This window comes from Callithrix jacchus, chromosome 7, assembly GCF_049354715.1.
Source record: "Callithrix jacchus isolate 240 chromosome 7, calJac240_pri, whole genome shotgun sequence".
In the NCBI taxonomy this organism is placed as follows: Eukaryota; Metazoa; Chordata; class Mammalia; order Primates; family Cebidae; genus Callithrix; species Callithrix jacchus.
The window spans coordinates 91,581,437-91,607,442 of record NC_133508.1 but is presented as its reverse complement, the minus strand read 5'-3'; the positions used below and the strand labels follow the sequence as shown (position 1 = coordinate 91,607,442).

The 26,006-nt window shown below is 49.8% G+C and overlaps 1 protein-coding gene across 9 annotated transcripts in view; it reads left to right on the top strand.

Moving 5' to 3' along the window:
* Positions 1–6,064: 6,064 nt before the first annotated feature.
* Positions 6,065–26,006, top strand: part of SSBP3 (single stranded DNA binding protein 3) — a 176,845-nt gene continuing 156,903 nt past the window's right edge. For 6 of the 9 annotated variants that reach the window (XM_035251580.3, XM_035251579.3, XM_017974778.4 and 3 more), the window contains exons 1-4: positions 6,065–6,496; positions 7,507–7,579; positions 7,797–7,858; positions 10,393–10,477. In XM_035251580.3, coding sequence (XP_035107471.1) covers positions 6,441–6,496; positions 7,507–7,579; positions 7,797–7,858; positions 10,393–10,477 — 276 coding nt within the window. In that variant the 5' untranslated portion in view covers positions 6,065–6,440. The remainder of the gene's footprint in view (positions 6,497–7,506; positions 7,580–7,796; positions 7,859–10,392; positions 10,478–26,006) is intronic. The other 3 variants (XM_054236279.2, XM_035251581.3, XM_054236277.2) reach the window with 1 other exon arrangement.

The window sequence follows — 26,006 nt, the reverse complement described above, 5'->3', positions numbered from 1 at the left end:
AGTTCGAGACCAGCCTGACCAATATGGTGAAATCCTGTATCTACTAAAAATACAAAACTTAGCCAGGCATGGTGATGGGCACCTGTAGTCTCAGCTACTTGGGAGGCTGAGACAGGAGAACTGCTTGAACCTGGGTTGCAGTGAGCTGAGATCATGCCACTGCATTCCAGCCTGGGTGATGGAGTGAGACTCTGTCTCAAAAAAAAAAAAGTGGGGCTAAAATTTCCGTGTTCATGCGATCCTTTCACCTCAGCCATTCGATTAGCTGGGACTACAGGTGCGTTCCACCACATTGGCTAATTTTTTTTTCGTAGAGATAGTGTCTTGCTTTGTTGCCCAGGCTGGTCTCAAACTCCTGGCCTCAAGTAATCCTCCCACCTCAGACTCCCAAAGTCCTGGGAGTACAGGCATGAGCCACCATGCCTTGCCTCATGGTGCTTAAATTCTTATGAAGGAAATAAGTAGAAAAAAAAAATATATATATATATATATATATATATATGGTGGTGATAGTTGCAATGGAGAAAAACAACAGAATGGAGGGCAGCTATCATTCTAAAGAGGTTTCTTTGGGAGGGGCGCTGGTGATTTGACCTGGAGGAAATGAGGAGGGAGTGAAGCCTTTACCTGGGAGAGGAGTGTTCCCGGCAGGGGCTCCAGAAGGAGCAAAGTTTGGGCCAGCGAGTGAAAACAGAGCAGGGCCAGTCCCAGGCTCAGGGAACTCAGAGGCTAGGGTGCTCTGGAGAGGCAGAGTCGGGAGAGGCTGTGACTGGTGTCCGCTCCCTCTCCGCAGCTCCTGGGGAGAGGGCTGTGCCTTCTGCTTTCTTGCACTTCCCAGCATCCCTGGCTCAAGCGATCCTCCCACCTTGGGCTCCCAAAGTGTTGGGATTACAGGCGTGAGCCACCATGCCCTGCCAGAGTGCTTACATTCTTTTTTTTTTTTTCCTTCTAAACGGAGTCTTGCTTTGTTGCCCAGGCTGGAGTGCAGTGGCCTCATCTTGGCTCACTGCAACCTCTGCCTCCTGGGTTCAAGTGATCCTCCTGCCTCAGCCTCCTGAGTGGCTGGGATCACAAGCATGCGCCACCACACTCGGCTAATTTTTGTATTCTTAGTGGAGATGGGGTTTCACTATGTTGGCCAGGATGGTGTCGAACTCTTGACCTCAGGTGATCTGCCTGCCTCGGGCTCCAAAAGTGCTCGGATTACAGGTATGAGCCACCATGCCTGGCCCAAATGCTTAAATTCTTATGAAGGAAATAGGCAGAAAACAAAACAAAACAAAACGAGGCTGGGCGCATAGGTGCTTTCAAATTGGACTAATCCATTCTATACTAACCCATTCTATACTTGAAGCTTGTTTTGCTGTGACAAATTGGTTCAGGACAAATATGTGTCCACTGGAAGACATTTCAAAACACATTTGATTTTAAATTTAAATCCACTTCTTTCTTAGCACCTCTCTGTTTGCTGGCCATGAATAGTCATCTTTTACCATTTTCAAAACATTTCCCCAATTACTGTCTCCCTTGAGCACCCAAACAACCATCCCAAGCGGCTACTCTCCATCATCAGAGCCTTGGGCTCAGCCAACACTGACTAACAGCCTAGTGGGTGAGTCCCCATCATTTACGTTTCTTTGTCCTCCCAGCCTGCCTTTGGCATAGGCATTAAGGTCTTTAGTGCACAGAGAGGACACTGAGGCTCAGAGGGGAAGGTCACCTGCCCAAAGTCTCCCAGTGAGACAGTGAAGCCAGGTCTTTGGGTGCTGAATTTTGTACTCCTCCGGTGGAGGCCCCTGATCGCCCAGGGAAACTTCTGATAAAACCAGAGCTGACTGGCCTGGTCCCAAGCCTGTCCAAACCCCCAAGGTTTTGATCAGAGGTGTCCCCATGCAATTCTAGGACTGAGTGCTGTGGGTTCAGAAGGGGGAAGGGCTGGATACTCAGCTTCCACTGAAACAGCCCCCAGGGGAGCCTGCATCCTCCTAGCAGCTGCAAGGAACACTGAAAGAGAGCTCTGAACCAGGGAAAGGGAACAAGGTGGGTCTTCTGGTATCCTTGGCAAGCACAGTCTCTTGGGTTGAGTTCATAGGCCTGAAGTCCCTTTCCTTAAACCACCTGCTTCTGGAGGTCTGGACCCCACACATCTCATCCCAGAGCCCAGGATTTCTGCTGCCCCAGTTTCTGACACCCGAGAGAGGAAGGAGCGGCCCTTCTAGCCTGAGCTTGGAATTCACCTCTCCCTCCTCGCTCCCACCTCACCTGAAGGTCCCGCAACATCTAGTTACCCAGTTCTTCATCTGTCCTTCTGTTCCTTTCACCATATTGCTGGGCACTGAGGGTCCCCCAGGGAATGATGATCATTCCCTTACCCTAAGGAGTCATATTTCCATGGGAAGATGCACCCCTGAACCATACCCATACCCATGCAGTGGGGACACACCGAGGGCACACCTGCCCTCAACTGGAAGTTCAGAGGGGATCTGGGAAGGGTCGCCAGAGGCGATCTGGGAAGGGTCGCCAAAGGAGACGATGCCTCTCCAGGATGGATCTGAGAAGTGTTGGTGGGAGTCTGTCACAGGAGGGGGCTTTGGGCAGGGGACTTCACAACAGTGTAAGCTCCATGGGGTGAGGATTTTTGTCTGGTTTATCACCCAGGGCTCAGAACAGCACATTCAATAAACATGTCCTAAATGTAATAGGCGTTCAATAAACATGTCCTAAAAGAAAGAAATAAGGAAAAAAAGGAAGAGAGGGAGGCAAGAGAAAGATGGGGGAGAGAGAGACAGAATATGAGTCAGGGTGGATGTGTGAAATGGCATGGCCTTTCTGGAAACTGAAAGTACAGAGTTCCAGGTGGCTGTAGCTTAGGAGGGTGGGGCTGAGCCGAGGGAGTGGCCTTATCTAATCCTATTGTTGGTGGTGTCGGTTCCTTATCTCCCCACTGGGCCCAGGACTTTGGGGCTGGGGTGAGTTTTCCCTCTCTAGGTCCCCCGGGGCTCCTGGGCCTACCTTGAGTGTTAATATACACACAGGTATTGAACCTGTGCTGGAGATGCACAGATAACTCAAACTGAGATCCCACCCTCCCAGTCTGGTGGGGAAGACAGACAGTAAACAAGTGGCTACAATGGTGCCAGCCAACTGAGATAGGGTTGGAGGGACAGGCTTTGCTCCAGGAGTGAAAAGCAGGGAGGTTTTCATGGAGGAGATAGCACTGGAGGGGGTGTCGGCCTTAAAGGATGGTCGAAGAAGGGAACTGGGGCAGGAAGCATTCCAGGAAGAGAGACAGCAGGCCCAAAGATGGGGCATGGTGGATGTAGAGGGGAAAGGGAGACTGGGGCCTTGAATGCTGTTGGTGGTATTGAGACTTCCTTCTGATCTGTCCACATTCTGGATAATTGTGCCAGCAGCCACACACCTAGTTAGGGCTGCTGAGTGGTCCTGCTTCCAGGGAACCCCTCAGCTAGCTCCCTTCTAGCCGGCAGGGGTGAGGGGTGGCTAAGACAGTCTCCATGCTGTATCTGCCCAGGCCCTCTCACCATCTCTTTTAGCTCTAACCAGGAATCTGCCTACCAACCAACGTGAAGCTTTGTTGTGTCAAGTTCCAGCAAAGGGCTGACCACAGAGACAGAGTGCCTGGCACAGGGTCTCCCAACTGTACCCCTCTCTTGCCACATATTTGGAAAGGAGGTGCTAGTCCTTTTTCTAGGGTGGTGGTAGGGAGAGAAAAATATAGAAGGGAAGTCTTAGCGTTGTAGCACATCAGACTATCAAGATATATTGAAGATCTTCTAACCTCCCTTTGCCATTTGCCAGATCAAGAAACTGATGCTCAAATAGATATGCTTGTGTTGCAGCCACGAAGTTGATAGGGGCATGGCCAACCTGGTAGAGTCCTGGGTCATATTAGGGCCGGAGACAGGCAGTGTCTTCTTTTTTTTTAGCCAGGATCTAACCCATACTCATAATTTGTGGGCCTTGCAGACACAAGATGAGTCAGGCTTCTTGTGAGTCAGTCTGTTGACAAGCCATTCCTGGCCATTCCTAGCCCATTCAAAATAGAAGGAAGTCCAGGGGAAGGGTATGAGCAGGCCAATTTAATTAGCGTGGGCTCTAAGGTACCTTAAGTTAGCCCTATTAAATTAAACCGCCTAGGGGAAAAAAATAACTGTAATTATTTCCTTTTCTCCCCTATCCTTGTATTCCAACTCTCAACCTCCATGCTTCCCTCATTCACAAAACAACCTTTAACATAGGGACTAGCGCACAGACGCCCATAAATTAGGGCTCAGCGTTCCTTTCTTCTGCCCCTTTCCCCTGTGAGCGCTGGGTCCTGGACGAGAGCTGAGTGAGTCCAGAGGTGTCTGCAGTGGCTGGCTGTATTCTAATTTAGGGAGGTTGTTACATTGAGTAGAATATTATTCCAAAAATTCACCCAGTCTCCTTTCGGAACCAATGCAGATCCTTTTGCTGCGGGGCATTTCTTTTAAAAGCCCCTTTTCTCTCTTCTACAGATCAAAATAAACAAACTTTAATGGTAGGGAATAATTTGTTTATTTTGTTGAAATCTAGTTCTGAGTTTTCCTACTTGAAACGTGTTTTCCCCAGGACACTGACCTATCCTTTAATTGTTTGGTGCGAGGCATGTTAGGGGGAGGGGCGTTACTTGTTTATTGGAACAGCACGGTTTAAAAAAAAAAAAAAAAAAAAATCAACCTAGGCTAACAGTTTCAAGGCTCCCCTAAAGATGTATCCAAACAGGCAGCCAATCAGCGCTTACACAGCTTTTTCTGCTTGACTCTTTTAAAGAGACAGTGCCGACAGTGTTTTATCACATTTAAAGAGAACCGCGTTCAAAAAACAGTCTGAAAATGGGGGAAGTCTTCCCTTATTTCACTGGTATCTAGTCTTAAGAGTCTCTAATGAGGGGCACACAGTGTATCTTCTGGGTTCTCGGCGTGGGCAGAAAGGAATCAGGAGCAAATAGCTGGGTCACTCAGCCAGCGCCCCCCCAATTTCCCATTGTACACCTGGGTCACTGACAATGGAAGCTTCCCCTCCCCCTACGCCTGCCTCTCGTCCCCCACTCCCCAATTTAGCTCCATTTATTTGAAGTTTGCAGATTTCTGTGGCGCGCATTCCGCGTCGCGGGCCGCCCAGGTGACGCCCCCCCATTCCCGAGTGGCACCCTTTCCCGCGGAGAAGCCGAGGAGCTAACTTGCCGGGACTGGCAAACCTTGAAAATTTGGGAAAAATCTCTCTCCTTCCTATTAGCCCAAGTACCCTGTCCCCTACCCCCGCCCCCGCCTTCCCAAAGCACGCTAAGGGCCATTTTCGCGCGGCTCCACTTTGGGGTTTTCCAAAGTATTTTAATGATCTAGTAAAGGAGCAGCCGCGCTCCTCGGCGCCGGCACGAGCCGCCCAGCTCTCAGCGTGGAGCCCTGGACCCGGCGCTCGGAAGCCAGACTGGGCGAAAGAGAGGCCCGGGGGCGGGGCGGGTTGGGGCCGGGCTGGAGTCTGGGGAGGGGGTCGGGGTCGAAGCCCTGGGGGAGGACAACCGCGGCGGGGGAGGGCGAGATAAGGGCTGCGCTGGCGCGGGCAGCGGCAGAGAAGGTGAGGGGCAGATAAGGGAGAGGGACGTGGCGGGAGGGGGCGAGCGGCGACCGCTGGGGGGGTCTGCGCCCCCTCCCTTCGGACGCTGCCGCAGCGCCCCCTTGGCCCCCAGTGGTCCGCGCCGCGGGGAGTGCCGGTCAGATCCCTCACCTCGCTAGGGTGAAGAGACCAGGGTGCCCCCAGCCCGACCCACGTCACCCTCGCCCCAGGGACAGAAAAGAGAGGCTCGCACCCCCGGACTCCCCCAGTTCGCCCGCAGGAGCAGGCAGCGGCTCCGTGGAGGCGGCGTAGCGGGGACTGCCGCGGACAGCGCTGTCAGGGCGTCCCTCTCGGCCGGCCTGGGCCCGCCCCCGCGCGCTCCGATTGGCCCAGGCGGCCATCCATCGCGGGACGTTGCCGCCCGCCTCGCTCCCTCGCCGGGGTAGCCACGTTCGGTTGAGCTCCAAGTAGACCAGCGGCGGCGGCGGCGGCGGCAGCGGTGCGGAAGGCGCAGAGGGCGGCGCAGGCGGAGCCGGGCGGGCGCGGAGCGAGCGGAGAGCGGGCGGCCGTGAGGGCGGCGGCGGCGGCACCACAGGCCGAGCCGGCGCGGGAGGAGTTCCAGGGCGATGGGGCCGCGGCCCGGGCTGACGCTTTGACAGCTGGAAAGAGCGCGGAGCCAGCGCCTGGGGGGGAGGGAGGGGAGCGCGGCGAGGAGAGCGCCAGCGAGCGAGAGAGCGAGTGAGCGAGCGCCGGGGAGGGGGCCGGGAGCGAGGGGCAGCTCGGGAGAGCCGGAGCGGTAGCGTCGGCGGCGGCGGCGAGGCTCGGCGTCCTCTTCCCAGCAAACCATGTTTGCCAAAGGCAAAGGCTCGGCGGTGCCCTCGGACGGGCAGGCTCGGGAAAAGTAAGCCCTATTTTGCAAGTGGCGGCAGCGCCGCCGCCGGGATGCGAGCGGGCGGTGGGAGGCAGGTGGGCGGGCGGGCGGGGGCCGGGGGCCGCTGCGCCCTCGGGCCCCGGGTCTAGACGCAGCCTGCCTGGCCCTTTACCGGAGGCCGCGGCGGGCGGCATGGGAGAGCTCATTGTTGGAAGCCGGCGGAGGTTGGGGGTTTGGGGAAGGGGCGGCGGGGGGAGCCGCCGGAGGGGGCACTTGGTGGCCGCGGCGCGGGCCGGGCGCCGGGGTCCGCGGTGAGTGGTTGGCGAGGTCCCGCCTGCGAACCTGGGCGCTCGCACCAACGGGGCGCTCGCCGCGGTGGCCGCACTTTGCCCACCGGGCGCGGGCAGGGGGCGCGTGGCTTCTGCAGCCCCGAAGCTTCCTTTTGTCCGCCCGCGGCGTGAAGAGTGCGTGCCGGGGGCTTTGTTCGGCCGGGAGAACACTCCCTTCCCTGCCCTCGGCTTCGTCACCGGCTCCGCGTCCTCGGATGCCGGGCTGGGCAGCGACGGTGGCGCCGGCTTGGCCCCAGGCTTGGGGGACAGTTCGGGGGGAGGTGACGAGGGTAGCGCTTTGCTGCCCTCTCCAGAGCGCGCCAAGCCCGGGAGCCCAGGGCGAGTCTCCCCTGATCTCCAGAGCTGCGGAGAGCGTAATGAGTAGTGGGTTGGGAAAGGTAAGGTGGCTGTGGGGTCGAGTGGCTCGCGAGTTTCAGGAGCCCGGGTGGGTTTGCCCCCGATGGCACTTGGAAGTTCAAGTTTGGGGGCTGCTCTCCACCCCTCACGGTTTGAGGGAACGCTTTCTCCGGTCTCCACCGCCTAACCTTTCCTACTTGGCGGCCTCGTTTGGGGTGAGTTAGCTGCTTACCTCTGGTGGGGGTCACAATGGGGCGGTGCAGACAGGGCTCAAAGCCTGCTAGCAAGGTCCCGAGAGCACCGGTGGGATCTGACGCCTTTCCTCTCTCTCTCTGCCCCCTGCCCACTTTTCAGGTTAGCTTTATACGTCTACGAATATTTACTGCACGTAGGAGCACAGAAATCTGCACAGACCTTCTTATCGGAGGTGAGTGGGACTTACCCCAGCATCCAGTTTCTTGACACCCCCCCCCCAACTATTCTTAGAGCCTTTGTTTTCAGGAGCAGCCACTGTGGCCACCATTTTGAATTTTTATCACCTTTTGGCATTTATTGTTACTTGGTCTTCCCAGCCTTTTGGTTCTGGGAAGCCCCCAGCCCGCCCCCTCTCTGCTCATCCAAGCTGCCTCTGCTTTCCTTTCCAGATTCGATGGGAAAAAAACATCACATTGGGAGAACCGCCTGGGTTTTTGCACTCGTGGTGGTGGTAAGTTTGTGTGATAGTTTTGCATGTGTGTGTGTTTTGTTCCGAGCCCTGGGTCCAAGTGAACAAAGAGGGGAGGCATGGAGCAGGCCCTCCACCCTGTGGCCCTCCCTGTTGCCCAGAGTAGGGCACCTCCGGGCGCTCTGGCCTGGGTGGCCAAGGAGGAAAAGGGCAGAGGAGGATACTCCTTAAAGTTTTGGGGGAAAAATAAGAAAACCGTCTGTGGTGTTGGGGTAGAAACTCCTTACTTATACATCTCACTTTTGGGCTCTAGGCAGGGGATTTGAAAAAACATTGGAGGATTTTTGTCAGTTCTGCATGTTGTTTTAATTAGAGGAGTGGGGGTGGGGCGGCGTGGAGGGGATACCAGGTCTGTTTTACAACTGGCCTGTCCCTTTTTCTCCTCGGAGCTCACATCCTTAAGAAAGGACACTACCGGGGCTTTTTCCAGGCACCCTGAGAAAAAGCAAGAAAGGGCTGCCACTTCCTTTAAAGATACTGATTCAGACTGACTGGTCCTTCCTTTCCTCTGGGAGCTTCTTGTTCCCCTCCCCCACTAAAACCACAAAGTGGTGTTTTATGGAGAACCTTAACTGGTCAGAGTCGACCTCACAGTGCCTGCAGTTAGGGGCTCTCACTCTCTGTGACTCTGTCACCAGGCCTCTGTGTCCTTTGGGTGTGGGGCCATCACAGGTCTGGTCTCTGTTGGGTTTGCGACAGGCAGGAGGGAGCTTAGGGTCAGCCCGAGTCAGTTGCCCTAAGTGTATGACCTGGGTGTTTTGTGGGACTGATGGGTGGGGTCTTTGACATCTTTTTGGGAAAAGAAAAGAGTGGCTTTTGATATTTTGATGGAGTTCAGTGAAACGTTTGTTGGGATCTTGGTTTACCTGCCAGCTCAGGTTACTGTTTCAAGTCTCTGAACAGCCAGAGGATGAAGTGTCTGTTCTAACTTGTGCAAAGAAAATGAGTTTTTAATTACTTCTGCCAATCTCGGAACTGCCGGTCTTGGAGGCATTTCTGTGGTGGAAGGATTCCACCTGTAGGAGTGGCTGATAGGTTTTCTGTGGCTGTTTTTGGAGGGAATGTGTGGATGGAGTTGGTGGCTCTGATCAGCTTGGGTTTTGTAGAAACTTTGGCTTATGAGTGACGGTTACTTAGAAGGGGCCGGGGAATTTGTAGTGTTGGAAACCTTTAACCTGTGGAGGAGGTAATCAGATGTGTACAGTTCCAGAAGACAGAAAGGAATGTTCTCTAGCCTTCTTCGGCAGCTAGTAGAAGTCCCTGATTTTCCTGTTATATCCAGAATCTCCTGAAACTTCTCCATCCCTGTCTCAGCCGCAGGAACGTAGAGTCTGCTGTGTTGGGCCTGGGCGGTGGTGGCTTTGAGTGGCTGTGGTCCTGTTTGTTAGAAGTTGCTTCGTGCCATTTGACACTGAGCAAATGACCCAGGCTTTCTGGAGCGGGAGGAGGCAGTGGAGCTTGTCCGGTGAGGGGCTGGCTGCATTATTCACACACCTCGAGTGAGATGCTTGTCTGGTGACTTGCAGAGCTGGCTGTTTGTGATGAGGACAAGAGCACTGCGCCAGGAGTCAGACTTTGGTTTTGGTGCCCACTTTACTCTTTAAGCTGGTTCTGTCCCTGGGCCTCCAGCTCTTCTTAGAGTGACTACTCCATGTTTGTATAGGGTATTGGTTGACAAAGGGCTTGTATGTCTGTCATTTTAATACAGAGCGTTAGAGTGACTATACAAAATCTTTAGTAGGGGGTGAGGAGGTGTTTCCAGGGCTGCTTCGTTCTTCCTCTCCCTCTCCTGACAGGTGCTTCTCTGAACAGGGCCCTCTGTTGCAATGTGAAAGGACTAGATGTTTGGTTGACTGTGACCTGTCCTTTGCCTAATTGATTGGTGTTTTTTGTTTTGTTGGGGGAGGAGTTGTTCTTGCATGAGAATTCCTTGGGGGAGGGCTGGGGTGGAAGTGGGGGTGAGGTGGGAAGAGTGAAGTTTCAGGCTCTGGGATTTCAAACCTGTAAAGTTTCATTTATTGCTAGCGTCTCCCAGTCTGAATGATAGTTGTGTCCTGACTTTGGCACTTGCAGCTTTTTTATGCGTTTTGGTTTGGGTAGTAAAAAGACGGGAGGCGGGACCGGTGTGGATTCTTATCCACATTCATGTTCATCCTCCTAGGGCGTCCATGAGTGGGTTCTACTAACCCCTTTGAGCTTCAGTTGCCCTTGTGTAGAGTAGAGAGAAAATTGCCTACCTTACAGTACATGGTAGACACAAGTAGTATGGGTGTGAGATATCCAGCACGTAGTAGGTATTTGATATATAAGAACTATGACTCCCATGAATGTTGGCTGGCTTGCCAGAAGAAGTTGGATGTGTTTTGTTTTCTAGGCTGCTTGCCCAATGAGAGCTGATATGGTGGGACGGAGCCTTTGGGAGACCTAGTACTGTTAGCGCCATGCGTTGTGCACTTGCCATTGTGTACACAAGTAATAATTAGTAACCTGATATTATTTTATTTTTCTCCTTGCAGTGTATTTTGGGACCTTTACTGTGCAGCTCCTGAAAGGAGAGACACTTGTGAACATTCAAGTGAAGCAAAAGCCTTTCATGATTATGTGAGTAACAAATTTTTAATCCTAGCAATAATTACAGGGTTGGATAGCTCTAACTTCTCTAGTACAAAAAGCAAATAGACAGCCAGTTGGCAGTGGTCTTACTTTCTCCTTGCCTTTCTTTCTGTTCCCCTGCCCACCTCTCTGCAGCCCTCCCCACGGTACCCTTCTCCAGCAATGTTCTAACTTGGTGAACGGTGTTTCATAATGTTGTAATGATGCAAAATTGTGTAGATATCTGTCTGGAGAACTAAATGGTGTTGTACAGGACTCAGAACTATGTGAGACGTTAAGAGTGAACAGTTAGCTGGGAGGGGACTGAGCCTCTTTAGTGTTGGTTTAAGAAAAAAATTCTAACAAGCAAACCCAATATGAAACTTGTGTTTTTGGAGTTGAATGAGAATTTGGTGGAATGGACTCTTGCTCTACTTTCTAGAGAGCAGTCTTTCAAATTATGGGAGGGTGGTGTGTGTGTTTGGTGTGGGTAAGCTTCTGTGCTGTCCACTAAGACGATCTGTACACTGAGATCCTCAGCTAGTTCATACATAACTTTGTGGCCAAAATATTCTTGTGAAGATAGTAAACATCATCAGATTGTAGTTCTTTCTATGCTATTACTCACTTTCTACCGGGATGAGTTTCTTAAGATTTAGGAAATTATTACAAGAGAGATGTCTGCCAACTATTCATCTCCGATAGCAGTCCCCAAAGGGGACAGCTACACACACACATGGCTTTCAAACCTGGGTTAGAATCAGACTTGACATCTGATGAAATGGGTTAGGACTCGTCTTGGGGAGATGGAAGAGGATGTGTCTGAAGGTCTTCCATAGCCTCCATTCAGTTCTTCTTGTTAGCCCTGTAGGTGGTTAAGTGTGTCCATATAGCAGGTGATCTAATTGGTTTTGCTCCTCTGTGTGCAGTGGGGAGGAATGGTCCTGGGAATCCGTGGGTCCATGGGAGTTGGTTTCTTGAACATCGTCAGGTCCTACCTGCTTGGCCCGGCCATCTGAGTTCTCTGCATGTGGAGGTTGAAATCGGTTAAGAGACCAGAACTCATCTGGTTGTTTCACAAGTAGTCAAATCCCATGACTAGCAATGTCCCATGGTGAAAATTTCTTCTGTAGTATTAGGAGTTAGAGACTCAGCTGGTGGCCCACTGGTTTTGGGAATATTCAGTGTGATACAATTTTGTTGTGACTGAAAAGTTCCTGCTTTTGGAATGGAATGCTGAGGAAATTGAGCAGTTCTTGTGCCCTCTCTAGGGCTGAAAAAGAGAAGCTGGTGAACGGTACTTCTCATCTGGTAAACTTACATGGTAGTGAAAGGGAGACGTGGCTGGTTCACTTATGATGTGGTTCTTCTGGGAAAATCCCATAGTGATGATAGGGTTTCCTGAACTTGATGTTCAGGGAGGCTAAGACGTAACAGACATATGAAAATAGTTGGTGAATTTGACTTTTCTACCTAGTAAAAATCTTGTATGGTATTTTTTCTTTTTTTTTTCCTCTCTCTCTCTCTTTTTTTTTTAAAATAAAGACAGGGTTTCACCATTTTGGTCAGGCTGGTTTTGAACTCCTGACCTCAGGTGATCCGCCTGCCTTGGCCTTCAAAGTGCTTGGATTACAGGTGTGAGCCACCACACCCGGCCGCATGGTATTTTTTCTAAACCTATGAACAGCCAACACTGTTGCTAGCTTTTGACTATGATGCAAATGGTTTCATTTTAGAATCCGTGGATGGGTGGGTGCATCTATTTCATTCTCTTGAGGTAGCGTATCTATGCTATTTTTTATGTGTACCTTTCAGAGAAGTTAACCATTTCAGCCAAGTTGGGTGCTTGAGGCTCTGGGAACTTGCGGTGTGGTGTTCTGTCTTGAAACAATATAGCGACAGTGGAAGTTCCTACATGAGGTTGCTTTCAGTAGTTTGCTGAGGAGTGGCAGTAGAATTGTATAGAGATCACTGAGGTTGGCGTTGACATTTAGAAGATACTACTAAGTGATGAGGTCACCCTGGTTGAGGCTCACACTTCATACCTATTTTCCTGAATTGGGCTCCACCTGGTATCATGTGGCCTGAGAGCCAGATCATGTGGGAGGAGGGATGGAGTGATGAATGGGGATTATGAAGGAGTTAAGGCAGGTAGCATTGAGTTGAAGGCGTAACAGTGGATGGAGAAGCAAGGGGAAAACTAAGATAAAATTAAAGAAAATTAGGAAAAGGAACCCTCTTTTCTCTTTGTCTTTCTCAGGTCTCTTCCTTCCTGTGGCTACCGTCTACTTAACCTTCATTCCTTCTTGCTAGAATGATTGCAGTAGCTTCTTGCTGACTCCTTCTTCTTCCCTGGATGTATTCCTCTCTTACCTATTCAAATCTTGTTCATCTTTAGAGGACTTACAAGATCATTTTCTGCATTCTGTGATCACCCCTTCATCTCCATGTCTATAAAAACCACCTATACAAAGCCTCTGTTGGCAGCTCTCCATGTGCTAGGCCATTCTGCTAACTGCTGTAGGTTCAGTCCCTCATACCCTGCAGGGACCTGATGGGAGAGGGCTTGTTGTACACTCCATTTTGCAGATGAAGCAGCTGAGGCACACAGAGGTTAATTCCCAGCTGGGAAGTAATAGAGTTAGAATGCACACACATGGAGGCGTGATTGACTCCAGAATGGGTGTTTTGAACACCGCCTGGCTTGGCCCTACAGGCCCATGGCAAGTACCACTTGTTTGCACAATTCCAGCTCACTTCTCACTTAGGGTTGTCTTTCTGGCTACAGCCTATTATTTTTTTCCATGGTTGAGACCGTGAACTATTCACCTCTGTAGCTTCCACGGTACCTTCCATGTAGCAGGCACAGATGCTGATTGAATGAAGGAGTTAAGGTCACAGGAAGAATGAATAAGTCACTTGGGGGTAGTGAGAGTTGAATGGTGTTCTTTCAAATACTTACTTGTGGGTGCTCTTGAACAAGGTGGTTTTAAAGTCAATTAACTAGTTGCTGTAACTACTTTTTAGAAAATCAAGTAGAGTGTAAATCAGTGTGTCTATTGACTGACACTCTGTTTCCTATCAAGGAGATCCAAAGATTCTCAGGGTATGGGGAGTTTGTGCAGCCAAGACCCATCTTTGGTGGGTAAGAAGTGCTTACAGGGGGAATGGGAGTGTTGGGGAACTCAGTCTGGAGTGGACTTTTCTGAGAAATTGGTTTGCATTAAATCAGAAGAGGTCCTGGGGCAATGGGAGGAAGGTCAGGTCCCATTGTAATTTTCTTGCTGTTGCCTTCAAGCCAGAGCAGTGCATCCCAGATTGTTGGCAAAAGGCCATGGGGTTGGGTTGGGACATCTCTTTGGGTTCTCTTAGATACTGTTGTCTGGGTCCTGACCCTTTGTAGAGCGGTCACTTCCAGTTGCATGAATGTCTCTTACTGTGGGCCCAGTGGTATCCTGGCTGCCTTCTCTGCTTTGACTTTCTTCAGGGTGGAGCTGCAGGGAAGTGTCTTTGGTGCCTTCTCAAACAACAAGCAATTCTCTTCCTCTATGTGGTAGTTAATTTTGTGCTTTCTTTTTGGTGTCAAGAAATGGGTGGAATTTGGAAGGCCAAGAGATGAGTGGCCTTTGAGCCAAAGAGACCAGAGAATAGTGATGGATTCTTAGACCACACGTCTGCTGTACTTTTTGACAACACATTTTCACTTTGCAGCTGCCTTGTTGGTTGGTTTTTGTTATAAAATCTCACTCCCATTTTACAGATGAGGAAACTGAATCCTAGAGTTTAGGTGGCTTGTCTGAGGGCAGGTAGCCAGGTGGTGGCAGAGCTGAGACTAGAAATTCTCCATCTTTCTAGTTCTACCTCTCAGCTTGTGTTGACACTCATTCGATAGAGAATCCCTGCAAAACAGAGGGAAAGTATTTGCAACTGACCTGAAGCATACCTGGCACCAGGTATGCTGGTTGGTGCCCCTTACATGTTTACTGAAGAAATGAACTTAACAGAATTGAACGGAAGCCCCTACAAGGTGAATTGTAGAGTCACTGACAGAGGTGAGACCTGAACTCTGGGAAAGGAGTTTGTTGTGGTGCAGCGACTCTTAACTCTCAGCAGGGTAAATGTGATAAAAGCTAGGACAGTATTTCCAGAAAGCCTTCATAAAGGGGACTTCATGCATGGTTTCAGGAGGTTCATGGACAGCTGCTCCAACTCCAGGCTCCTCTGTGATTCCCAGTGAAGAACTTCAGGAGTGAAATGGATGTGGAATTCCATGAACTTGAATTTTCTTTGCTTGCCTCAGTTTCCCTTGTCTGAAGACCTGAGGTCCCTTTCATCTTGGCTGTTGTGTGCTCCTGAGGCTGGCTCCCTGGCCCTGTGTTCCCATCCCAGTAGGACTCTGCTGACCCCTGCCTCAGCAGAGGGGAGACTTTGCCTTGAGGAGGGTTGGTTAAAGTAGGAAAGTGCCCCAGAGTTGTGGGCATGGGCAGGCGCTGAGGTATTTGTGGCTGTGTGGCAGGGGTCCAGCGTCCTTGGTGGGTTTGAAATAGCAAAGTGATATTTGAGAGGGCTCTCCTTGGATGTGCTGAGGGTGAGGTTCCTGCCAGGCTGGGAGTGTCCATGCCTGCCAGAACCCCTTTGGGGGAGGGGAACGAGAGGGTGGCAGTGCAGGCAGGAATAGGTGGAGAAGGCCTGCAGCTGGGCTACAGGGAGCTGAGGGAGTGTGCTGCCCTGTGATAAGCCAGGCTAGCTATCTGCCCAGAGGTCCTGGCAAGTTCATGGCGTTGCCTTTGGCTCTGACCCTTGGCACCTCGTGTGGCAGATTAAAAATACAAAACATACACACTTTTTCTTTTTTTTCCTCTCCCCGATTCCCTTCGGAGCGTAGGCTTTGGGTTACAGCCCCTCTTTAGGCTCCAGCCCTGTTTTCTGCAATTCCTCTTAACCCCAGAGGCTGCCAAACTCCTCCATCGGTAGTTAATTAAAAATTAAATGAGAAACTGGAATTGCATTTTGCCAGAACCTGAGCAACACAGCCACCTTAATGGGTTTCAAGTGGCGGCAAGACCCCAAATTGCAAATCCTTGCCCTTTATTTCAAGGCGGGAGGTGGGGCAGGGGGGAGTGGTGGGGACCCAAACAAAGTTTTTGGCAGTGGTCACTTCATTTGAACTCCCAGACCAGCAGCGTGCACCAGTCTTTCGCATAATACCATCTTTGTTAGCTAAGCATTTGCAAACTTGGACCAAGAGTTAGCTCTGTGCCAGCCAGCACTCAGAGGGAGCTGGGAGACACCCAGCTCTCCCCACATTGCCCTTAGGTCGTCTCAATTTTGTGAGGGAGGCAGGTTCTTGAGTGGGTACCTCAGGTCAATGGTGCCTGGCCCCCTTCCCTTGGCTTCCCTGCCTCTGTATGTGAATGTGTGTGTTTAAGCCTTAACAGGGAGAAGTGGCAGGGAGGTGTGTGTGCTTGGGGGTCTGTCAGCCAAGATAACAGAAATGTTACACTAGCTGTAGCCTTTATAATAGTGTCTGAGGTACAGTATTTAGAAAAATTAATCTTTTTTAGCTTGGTAATAATTCTGACTATGGCACAAGTGCATTGGACAATTCACATAAACTTCTTTAATACATGTTGCTGGGAGCTTACAGCAAATAGACAATCAACGATTGTTTGGTTTTGATTTGCTGGGGTAATGGCGCTTTTTGTAACCTTAGCAAGATGAGTTTTAGGAATGTTTCTCTCTGGGTTACCCATTTCTTTTCCTGGGTTTTGAATCCTCTGGATTTTAAAGGCTTTGTGTTCTGACTGGTGGCTTGGACTCCGGTGTGAATTGTAGTCTCTACTCTGTCATTTCCTGGTTGGAAATTGTCAGGGATCTTCATTTCCTGGCTGGGGTCCTCAGTTTTCGCATCTGTAGAATAGGGGACTGGTGATTCCTTTGCATAGTGGTTGTGAGGGTTAAGTAATACAGTACAGTCATCCCTCAGTATCCATGGAGGATTGATCCTAAACCTCCAACCCACCACCCATCCCAGCCATCTTGTCTTACCCCCGCACCTTCAAAAGGGGCAGAGCTGGCAGTCCTGTCACAGACTCGTACTGATTAACGTTCCCCTGAGATGTCTGTACCCCTTATCTATATTGGGCAGAGTGGTCCTGTCCCACTCCCTCATGTGGCCATTGCATAGCTAAGTGGGAAGGCCCAGAGTGTGTGCAGCTTGGCATCAGCAGGAATCTAGATTTGCATTTCGGTTTCATGCCCTCATTAGCTGTGGGGGTCCTGCGTTTCTCAAGGTCCGGCCCTCTACTGTAAAATAGGCTCAAGGGCTGTCCTGGCGCAGCCCACCATGGGGACCACCGTGAGAGAGGCATGGAAAGCTGTCCAGGGAAAGTTGGTTGTGCTGTGAAATCCTGTGTCATTGTTAACAGGGATGAACAGGACTGAAAGTCCCTAAATGAGGGTCTTGCGTTGTTCTCTTTGGTATGTATCTTGCCCAGACTGAACCTGATTATTATTTTTTTTTAATTGTATGAGGGAATCCTCCCTTTTTGGGGGGATTCCCTCATACAATTAAAAAAAAAAAAAGGAGTCTTAAAGAGAAGGGGTGAGCTTGAGAAGGGAAGTGTCAGCCATGGCAGGTCCATGGGAAGCTGGTTCTGCCCATATTGGCTTCTTTTTCTTTGGACTTCCTGGGGTACTCCTGAGGCCTTGATAAGTTGGCCCCCAGACCAGGAGAACAAGACATTGCCGTGTTTTCAGGTTACCAAGCTCCTATTCTGCTCACTGTCCAGTTAAAGAAACAGATGCAGTCCAGGATGAGATTTGGGCTTAAAAAGAATTGTGAGGAATGATCCTTGTTTTTCTAAGAGACCAGGATACAGAGTCAGTATGGAGTAGCAGGGGTGGGAGGGAGTTAAACAGTCCCACTCCTGTGTCATAGTGAAATATGTATTTATTGTAGATATAAATAGCAGGATTGCAGGTGATGGAACTGGAGGTTACCTAGTGTTCTTGCAAGTATCGAAACAAACCTGCCCAGAGGGAAAGGTGCCCGAGTGAAGTTACCAGTAGAACTCAAACCTGCAAGCCTAATTAAAAAGTTTAGCATGCTTTCCTTTACCTTGTTGTGGTTACAGGCTGTGCAAATGTGGGCACTTAAGTAACCTCTGAGCCTCAACTTCCTTGGGTGGAAAATAGGGTTAATGAAGTATACCAGGCCAGGCTGGTGGCTCACCTCTATAAACTCAGCACTTTGGGAGACCAAGGCGGGCGAATCACTTGAGGTCAGGAGTTAGAGACCAGTCTGGCCAACATGGTGAAACCTCATCTCTGCTAAAAATGAAAAGTTAGACTGGTGGCATGTGCCTGTAATCCCAGCTACTTGGGAGGCTGAGGCAGGAGAATTGCTTGAACCCCAGAGGTGAAGGTTGCAGTGAGCCTCGGCACTCCAGTCTAGGCGACAGAGTGAGACGCAGTCTCAAAAAAACACATAAAGTATACCTACCTTATAAGGTCATGAAGATGAAGTAAGTTTATATACACATACAACATGTATACTAGTGTCTAGCACAGTATAAGTGCTGCGTAAATGTGTCATTTTTCTTTCTTTCTTTTTTAAATTTATTTTTAATGTTTTGTAGAGCGTGGTCTCGGTTTGTTGCCTAGACTGGTCTTAAATTCCTGGCTTCAAGGGATCCTACTGCCTGGGCCTCCCAAAGTGCTGGGATTATAGGTGTGAGCCACTGCTCCTGGACTGTGCTGTCATTTTTCTTACCTCACTTACAGCCTGGTCTGAGTCCTGGCTGCCTGTTGGGTAGTGTTCTCAGTGATACCTGACAAGGAGCCAGTGGAATGACCTTGGGGTGAGAGGTGTGTGCCTGTGACCTGTGAACCATCATGGGTTAGCCTCCCTGTTGATCAGCTCTCTGGATCCCTGGGTTTTAGGTACCCCTGAGGGATTGTGGGGGCAAGTCACGTATGCCTCCCCTCCCCCAAGTGATTGGAGGAGCAAGTCACATATGCAGCTTCCACACCAGCCCGGGTGCTTGTGAGGATGAGAAAAGGGTGGACGCACGGTTGCTCCTGGCCTGTGCCTGGCCTGAAGTTAACCTATCACTGTCCATTTTCTCCTCTTCTAGTGACTTCTTATTTTCTTGAGACAGAGTTTCACTCTTGCTGCCCAGGTTGGAGTGCAGTGGTGCCATCTCGGCTCGCTGCAGCCTCCACCTCCGAGGTTCAAGTGATTCTCCTGCCTCGGCCTCCTAAGTAGCTGGGATTACAGGCATGCCCCACCATGCCTGGCTAATTTTGTATTTTCAGTACAGGCAGGGTTTCTCCATGTTGGCCAGGCTGGTCTCGAATTCCTGACCTCAGGAGATTTGCCAGTTTCGGCCTCCCAAAGTGCTGGGATTACAGGCGTGAGCCACCTCGTCCGGCCATGACTTTTCATTTTCTAGGAATCTGGAACAGGCACTTTCCCAACCCACTTTGGCCTCTTCACCATGATTCCCGCTTGGTACTATACCACCTGAGAGGGTTTTTTCCTCCCTACCAACCATTCCTTCTGCAGAGCTGATGCCAGCCTGGAATATGGCCGCCTCCACCAGGCCTGCCAGGAAGACTCACATGGGAAGATATCCCTCTTCTGTTTTTGTCCCTCAGGAACTAACTCTATTAGTCATTTGTTACCAACTGCCTGGAAGGCGAATTATTTCAGTTAAGGTGGTGTCTCTTCCCTTCCCCCTTCTGGAATGAAAGCTCCTTGAGGAGAGGAACTTTATCTTCTTGGTTTTTCTGCTACCCCATTTGTGGGGCCTATTGCAGATCTTGCATGCATTCTGAGGTCAGTGAGCAGGGCTCTGCGCCTTGAGAGGTGAGAAGGATGTGATTACTGCCCAGGCATCAAATGTGTTAAGTACATGTTTTAATGAAGATGGACAAGGGGCACATGGTGAAGCGTTTTGTAAACTCCGAGCTGTGACCCATTAGTACATCGTGAAACCAACTTAGTGGGTCATGACTGGCAATTACCAAAAAAGAAACAACTGTATTATGCAGAGTAAACATAAGTACTGTTTCTGGAAATGTCTGTTTTCAGTGATTTATGTGTGCATATAAAAGTATGTGTGCGCTGGGTTTGTGTTGTAGTATTTGCCTTATTTGGGGGCTCAACCCAAAGTCAGGAGGCCTCTAGCCCAGAGAGAGCTGAGACTGAATCTTAGTTCCTACAAGTTAAGTGGCTTGCGTCAAGTGACGAGCGATTGCTGAGCCTCGGTTTCCAGATCTGTACTAGAAGGAAATGATCTTTACCTTGGAGAGTTGTTGGGGAATTGTTCCCCACCACATCTTGTGCTTTCAGAGTTGTGCCAGGTGGGCGCTTGGTACCTTTGTCTCTGTGTTTGCTGCCCTAGTCTTAGTGCACTGAACACACAGAAAGTCTCAACAGATGCTCGTTGAAGGCAGAGTAAGCAACATCTCCCATTGGACGGGGTGCGACTGTGGCTTGGACCACTCTGGAGTCGGCATGGGAGGAGAGGGCCTGAGAGTGCAGAGACATTCTTCTTCTTCTTCTTCTCTTTTTTTTTTTGAGACAGAGTTTTGCTCTTGTTGCCCAGGCTGGAGTGCAGTGGTGCAATCTCAGCTCACTGCAACCTCTGCCTTCTGGATTCAAGTGATTCTCCTGCATTAGCCTCCTGAGTGGCTGGGATTAACAGGCATGTACTACCATGCCCAGCTAATTTGTATTTTCAGTAGAAAGGGTGTTTCTCCATGTTGGTCAGCCTGGTCTTAAACTCCCAACCTCAGGTGATCCTCCTGCCTCGGCCTCCCAGAGTGCTGGGATTACAGAAGTGAGTCATTGCTGCCGGCCAACACTTTTCTTGATAGCGGAGTCCACATGGCTCTCTAGGTAAAGCCTGAAAAGTCTGCAGCCTGTCCCTGCTGGCTGACTGTGGGGCAGCTCCTCCTGCCTGTCTGTTTGAGGTGGGGGTCCCTTGCCCCCTGTGGAGCTTGTGTCTGAACAGGGCTCAGGCAGTGGCGGCAGTGAGAATAGGTCATCAGGCATCCTGTCTGACTGAGATTGACCCAACCTCCCAAATTCCCTGTCCCCTCCTGGTGACAGCTGTTTGCACAGCTTCCAGGGCAGGTTTTGTGTCCTCTGCTCTTTATGTGTTTGGGTGAAGCGCCTGACATTTCACTTCTGTTTCACAATCCTCTGACCTTAAGAAGCACGTCTGCTCCCCGGGGCCGCTGCCTGAGGTTTTCCTCTGATCCTTCTTTCCCAGTCACAAAAGGCTATTTGAGAGAGGAGGCGGTGGGGGAGAGCAGGCCTCTCTCACATTCCGGATAGTGCTGCAGTGCTTTGAGCTTCGAGAGGGGCAGAGCGTAGCTTTGCAGACCAGGTGGAAATAGCAGTAGGTCAGTGGGCAGTTACTGCCCAGTGCCCGCTGCCTGGCAGGCTTTGCCATTTGTTGATGGGGACTTATTCGGTGTTGTGGACTGTATTTAGGATTTGGACTGGGATGACCAAGGTATGAGATCTGGTTCTTTTAGATGGCCTTGGGTAAGTCGTCTAGTATTGTGAAATGATACCATTTCATTTCATTCCCAGTGGTATCATTTCATTCCCAGTGAAATGATAGGAAACAGTGGGCCAGCATTTTTCTGCCCCTCCAGCTTTTTGGAAGTTGGGCGAGAATGTGTGAAAATGCTTTGTGAGTTGTGGTATCCTTTGAGAAGGCCGTTTCAAATGTGGATAAAGAAGGAGGCAGTTTCTAGATGGAGACACTGAGGCTGAAGCAGGCTGGTAACACAGCAAGCCTGGGGCCACCACTGACTTGAGAAAACCTCCACCTACGAGGCTGGAGCCCATGTCTGTGTCTGTGCCGGTGCCATCCTTTAGGAATTTTGCAGCTTTCTTTGGGAGAGGCCAAGAGCTTCCTGTGGCTTTGGCTGTTCGGCTGGTGCCGGGGGCAGACGGCCCAGTGGGCAGGCCTGGTGCCGGGCGTGTGCGTGCTGCTGGTCTTTGCTCGCTGGCTTTTAGAAGGCTTCCAATAGAAAATGTTATCCTCTCTCTAGAGGCCCTTCCTCTTGGCAGCACGGCCCGCCCGCCGGCCAGATCCCGCTCGGAGTTTGAGCCCGCTTGTGTTGTGGGCGGCAGCCCTGGCCCACAGCTCTGGGCAGGCTCTCTACGATCTCCGCACTGGTGAGCCGCTTCAAAAGGGGATTTTACAGCATGACAGGGAATTTCAGCCACCACGTTATCTCCGAATTGGCCAATTGATGGTTTCAGCAGAGCATTTCAGCACCGGGGAAGCCAATACAATTTGAGTTAGTTGTGATGGCTGCCACTTTAAATACCGCAGTGAATTTCTGTCAGGGAGCTAATGCGTGGAATAGGGAATTGCGGAAAACTTGATCACCAGAGTGCTTCAGTCGATTCTGACCCCAAGCTACAGAAAATGAACTTAAATCTAGTTGACTGTCGCCACATACTTTCTTTGGTGTTATTTTGCTGGCAGCATCTTTGTCAGAGGGAGCTGGAAAGAGACTAGGAGGAAATCGGGATGTTTGCCTCTTGTCCCTGGGATTTTAGAGAGCGATAGTCTTCATGGGAGGTTGACCACTGGGATTTGGGGTGGGGAGTTCCTGGGGAGGGATAAATTACAGCGTTATTTTGGCTTAGTAATGGTGAATTCCCTATTTAACAAAGCAAACCAGTGCTTACTGAGCACTTACTATGTGTTCAGACCCTTAAAGGCATTCTTAGTTCTCCCTGTTGGGCAATGTGTAGGGGACAGGCATTCCTCCCATTTCTTGGTGGAAGAATTGATAACAATAGCAAACAATTACTGAATGCTAACTGTATACCAGGAACTGTTGTGTGCTTTAGGTTTTGTTTACTGTCATACTTGAAACAGCTCTGTGGGTTAAGATCTGTTTTTCCTATTTTGCAGAGAAGGAAATGGAGGCACTTAGAGGGATTCAGTAATGGGCAAGGTAGAGTTAATAGGTTTGTCTTGTTCTTTTTTTGAGACCGAGTCTCGGCCTATTGCCCAGGTTGGAGTGCAGTGGCGTGATCTCACTTCACTGCAACCTCTCCCTCCTGGGTTCAAGTGATTCTCCCGCCTCAGCCTCCCAAGTAGCTGTAGCTGGGATTACATGTGCCCACCACCACGCCTGGCGAATTTTTGTATTTTTAGCAGGGACCAGGTTTCACCATGTTGGCCAGGCTGGTCTTGAACCCCTGACTTCAGGTGCTCTGCCCGCCTCAGTCTCCCAAAGTGCTGGAATTACAGGTGTGAGCCACCATGCTTGGCCAGGTTTGTCTTCTTAATTAAAAAAAAAAAAAAATTTATTTTTTTGAGACAGGATCTCGTTCTGTTGCACAGGCTGGAGCATAGTAGCACAATCTTGGCTCATTATAGCCTCAGCATCCTTGGGCTCAGGTGACTCACCCACCTCAGCCTCCCAAGTATCTGTGGGAGGCATGTGCCACCATGCCTGGCCAATTTTTCTATTTTTTGGGTGTAGAGACAGGGTTTGCCATGTCACCCAGACTGGTCTCGAACTCCTGGCCTCAAGTGATCCTCTTGCCTGGGCTTCCAAAGGTCTGGGATTATAGGTGTGAGCCACCGTGCCCCGCCCAGATTTGGTATCTTTTCTGTCTCATTAGTTGATGACCCCCTACCCAACCTAAGGTGGTTTGATGCTGGGGCTGGCAGGGCCAGATGGGTCCTGAGGGGGTGAGCTAGCCGAAGCCCTGCCTGGGCTCGTAGGGTTCCTGACTAGCGCAGTGCTTCTCTGTGGGTGGAGGGATTGGGCTGGTTTTTAATGAGTTCATCCAGGAAGAAAATATTTTGGCTTTGGGAACTATGTAACTCAGAGGAAAGATTTGCTATCTGTTCACTTGAAAGGCCCCCTTTTATTAAATCTCCTACCACCCCCTGTGGACTCCACGCTGGAAAATATTTTATTTACAAAGAGATTGTATGCATTGAGTCACCGTTAATTTTAATGAAGAAATGTGGAAAATGAGAACTATATAGCTGCCAATGAGACTTTCTCATCAGCTCAGGGGAACCAGTGTGAGCACACCAGGTTGATAGAATAGAATAGAATTCTGGTCAACAGAAAAACATTGGAAATTTTAGTTCCAATTCAGTTGAGGCAGACCTAATTCTTGTAGAGCTTAAAAAATATTAGCAATGCCTTAAGAGCCCCCAGTAAAGTTTTCCAGAGACCTGGTTAGAATCCTTAGGCAGGACCCACCTAGCAGTGGTACCTTCTCACTTTGTCCTGGCATGGCTAGGGTTGACCTCTGTAGAAGGACATCTCATGTTTCCCCCAGGACTGAGGAAGGTTAGAATGCAGAGTTCTCTCTGGAGATGGCTGAGCCTTCTATCTATCTATCTATCTATCTATCTATCTATCTATCTATCTATCTATCACTTATTTATTTATTTATTTTTTTGAGATGGCGTTTCACTCCAGGCTGGAGTGCAATGGCATGATATTGGCTTACCACAGCCTCTACCTCCTGGGTTGGAGTGATTCTCCTGTCTCAGTGAGATGAGGTTTTTCCATGTTGGTCAGGCTGGTCTCGGACTCCCGACCTCAGGTGATCTGCCCACCTTGGCTTCCCAAAGTGCTAGGATTACAGGCATGAGCCATTGTGCCTGGCTGGCTGAGGCCTCTGTAGGTCATCCACCCCTGCTCTTCTGGCTCTGCAAGCAAGGCTTATCTCTTAGGGCAATGCAGCTTGGAGGGTAGACACACTAGGGGTATAAGAGCCTACATGGACAGCTCCCATCTGCAGAGCCTCCTTTCCCTACAGACATGCCAAGGGCAGGAGTCCTATATTCCCTGCCATTCTGAGCTGCCATTACCTGCAGGAGATGGATCACTGGACAGTGAGTCCAGAAATCATCCTTCTCCACCAAGCTTTCCCACTTAATGGCTTGGTAAACTTTGACAGATTCTTGTCTTCTTCTTTCCTAATTTATAGTGTAGGGATAATGAGGAATATAAGAGCAGTTTCTGAAACAGCAGTGACCACCATTTACTGCATTTACCCCAGGCCAGGTACTATGTGTGGCCATGACATTTAATCCCTCTAATAGCCCACAACGTAGGGGCTGTTCGGATCCCATTTCTTGGATGAGGAAGCTAGGGCTCAGAGAAGTGAAGTGATGAGTCCGTTGTTATGAATTCTTTAGATAGTGGAGCTGGGATTTGAACCCAGGGCCCCATTCTACCTGTGAGTGCTGCTGCTACTTTGACAAACTTTGGATGACTTTGGGAGATGGGGACCTTGGGGAGGAATGCACTTTGAAAGAATTGGATCATTTCAGTAGAAACCTGTAAACATGTCTTTTTTAAAAAAAAATGTCAGTGACAGTTTGCTTCTCAGTGAGATGAATGCAGATAAACCTATTTTGACTGTTAACTTATTTTGTTGCTTAAAAGCCAGTGACATGTAGCGTTGAATTTATTTTTCTTCACAACATTTAAGTGTTTGCCACTTCTTGAGTGATGTGTGTGAATTTGGGAATTGCCTGTACTTTGAGAATGGAGGCTGCTGTTTGTACGTAAGGCTTTTGCCTTAAGAGGGACTTTTGGGAAGGCTTGTTCTGGCTTGGGGCCTCGCTGAGAAGTGACTTGAGTGCAGCAAGTGTACCTGTGTCTGAGGATATTGATGGAGCCAAAGCTCGCTCTGAAGTTGGGGTCACGGTGGAGAGCCGATCGCAGGAGTCTTTGTGACTGGAAGCCTAAATATTTATTCTGTTCTGTCCCTAATGAAAACAAATTGTCAACAGTTGTTCAGTAACTGACTAAATTAAAATCTGTAATTAGTCAATTAGATTAAAGAGTTGGCACAACCTGATTGTATCATGCTGGTTAGGTTATTAAGAGAAAGGGTGTGATTTTTAATTACTGAATGCTAATTTTGACAGTTTCAAATAGAAGCAGACGTGTTTTTCCCCCCTTTCCCTAATTCTGAATGGTTTGGAAAGTAAAGACACTCAATGTGTAAATGATGTTTTTTTGAAGGAAAATAATCCGAGAAGGCCCTTCTGTAGAGTAGGAGGGATTTCAGCTAAGAGCCCACGTTGGATTTAGTTGAAAGGGTTAGTTGGAAATCCTTCCTTTCTTGAAGAGGCATGGCTTGGCTTTTGGCAGCTTCGTTTTTGCTGTCAATGAGAGAGGTTGGATTTCAGCTCTAAGCAGTTGAATCATTGAGTTCTTTTTAAGGGTCGCCCCGATTCTCTCAACTTCAGGGTTTTTTCTGGCCAGTGCCCTGGAAACTATAAGCCATAGTAAATGGTCCAGGAAGGAATCCACTGAGAAGGAAGCCCTGTGGGCTCTTTGGGAGACCAGTGTGTGTGAGCAGTCAAACCCAGTGTGGTATCAAGTGCCTGTCTTCTCATACGCTGGCATCCTAGGAAGACGGATGGATGGAACAGACGTTCTTACTTCATGGAATGAAAGTTTTGCTGACTGCTTGAGGAGAGCTGAGAGCTGGGGAGTGGGGTGCTCC